At 39.1% G+C, this 1,500-nt stretch overlaps 1 protein-coding gene across 1 annotated transcript; it reads left to right on the forward strand.

The window, feature by feature from the left end:
• The first annotated feature begins 534 nt into the window (after window positions 1–534).
• LOC117023150 (olfactory receptor 4F3/4F16/4F29-like) lies at window positions 535–1,500 on the forward strand. The gene has a single exon (XM_033107630.1). The coding sequence runs from the start codon at window positions 535–537 to the stop codon at window positions 1,498–1,500; it is 966 nt and encodes a 321-aa protein (XP_032963521.1).

Here is a 1,500-nt window from a genome sequence, read left to right on the forward strand (position 1 = left end):
AGTAGGATATTGTCTGTAGGGTCCAAAAAACTAGGAACAACGTAAACGCTTAATAATAGGGAAATTAGTCAGTAAAATATGGTCTACTGACACTGAATACTAGGCAGTCATTAAAAAGAAGAAAATAGAACACATCTCCAGACAGTTCTCTGTGCCTTTTTGCACATATTGCCATTCTATGGCATATTTGAGTATGGAAATTAGGAAGTATAAGTCTATTTCCTGATGTTCGCCTCCTTAAATTTTTAGGTGCCTTTGCCTACATTTTCTTTATTATACACTAAAGCGCAAACTAGATTTGAGGCACATGATTAAATGATACCAAACATCTATGCGTGGAAAAATTTCTGGTGCTGGCTCTCTACAATTCTTGTACTGCGTAAACTCGAAGTAACTGTATACAATGACAAGGTGATCTTTACTTTTTGACATTTGGGTAATTCCATAGCCAGGACTTCCCTTTCAACTTAAAAATTGTTTCCTCTCTTTTATGCTTTTCAGGTACCTTCAGAGTCACCCTAGCACACAAAGTTGATGGATGAAGGAAATTACTCTGTGGTGTCTGAATTTTTGTTGCTGGGACTCACCAATTCCTGGGAGATTCAGATTCTTCTTTTTCTGTTTTTCACAATATTTTATATAGCCACTATGCTAGGAAACCTTCTCATTGTGCTCACAATCATCTTTGACCATCACTTACATTCTCCCATGTACTTTTTGCTGGCAAATCTCTCCCTCATTGACACAGGTGTTTCCAACATTGCAACCCCAAAGATGGTTTATGACCTTTTTAGAAAACATAAAGTCATCTCCTTGAATGGGTGCATAACTCAGATGTTCTTTATTCACACTGTTGGCGGTACAGAGATGGTGCTGCTTATAGTCATGGCCTATGACCGATACATTGCTATCTGTAAGCCCCTCTACTACCTGACCATCATGAGCCTAAGGATGTGCATTTCTCTTTTGGCTGTTGCTTGGACCATTGGACTCATTCACTCTGTGGCCCAACTGGCTTTTGTTGTAAACTTACCCTTTTGTGGTCCCAACAAAATGGATAGCTTCTACTGTGATTTTCCTCGGTTCATCAAACTTGCATGTACAGACACATATAGCTTGGAGTTTCTGGTCACTGCCAACAGTGGTTTCATCTCCATGGGCACCTTCTTTATCTTGATTGTATCTTACATCTTCATCCTGGTCACGGTTCGAAAACATTCCTCATGTGGTTCATCCAAAGCCCTCTCTACCCTCTCAGCTCACATCACTGTGGTGGTCTTTTTCTTTGGTCCTTGCATTATTGTCTATGTGTGGCCATTCCCTACCTTACCCATAGATAAATTTTTAGCCATCTTTGATGCCCTTATCACTCCTTTTATGAATCCTATTATCTATACATTTAGAAATAAGGAGATGAAGGTAGCAATGAAGAGACTACTTTGTAAGGTTTTAAGTTTCAGGAAGCATTCCTTCATGCATAATCCAAGAAATTCAGATTGA

This window comes from Rhinolophus ferrumequinum, chromosome 6, assembly GCF_004115265.2.
Source record: "Rhinolophus ferrumequinum isolate MPI-CBG mRhiFer1 chromosome 6, mRhiFer1_v1.p, whole genome shotgun sequence".
Taxonomy (NCBI): Eukaryota; Metazoa; Chordata; class Mammalia; order Chiroptera; family Rhinolophidae; genus Rhinolophus; species Rhinolophus ferrumequinum.

Bases quoted from the DNA above. Each gene is read 5' to 3' on its own strand.
- LOC117023150 (XM_033107630.1), top strand. From the start codon at position 535: ATGGATGAAGGAAATTACTCTGTGGTGTCTGAATTTTTGTTGCTGGGA.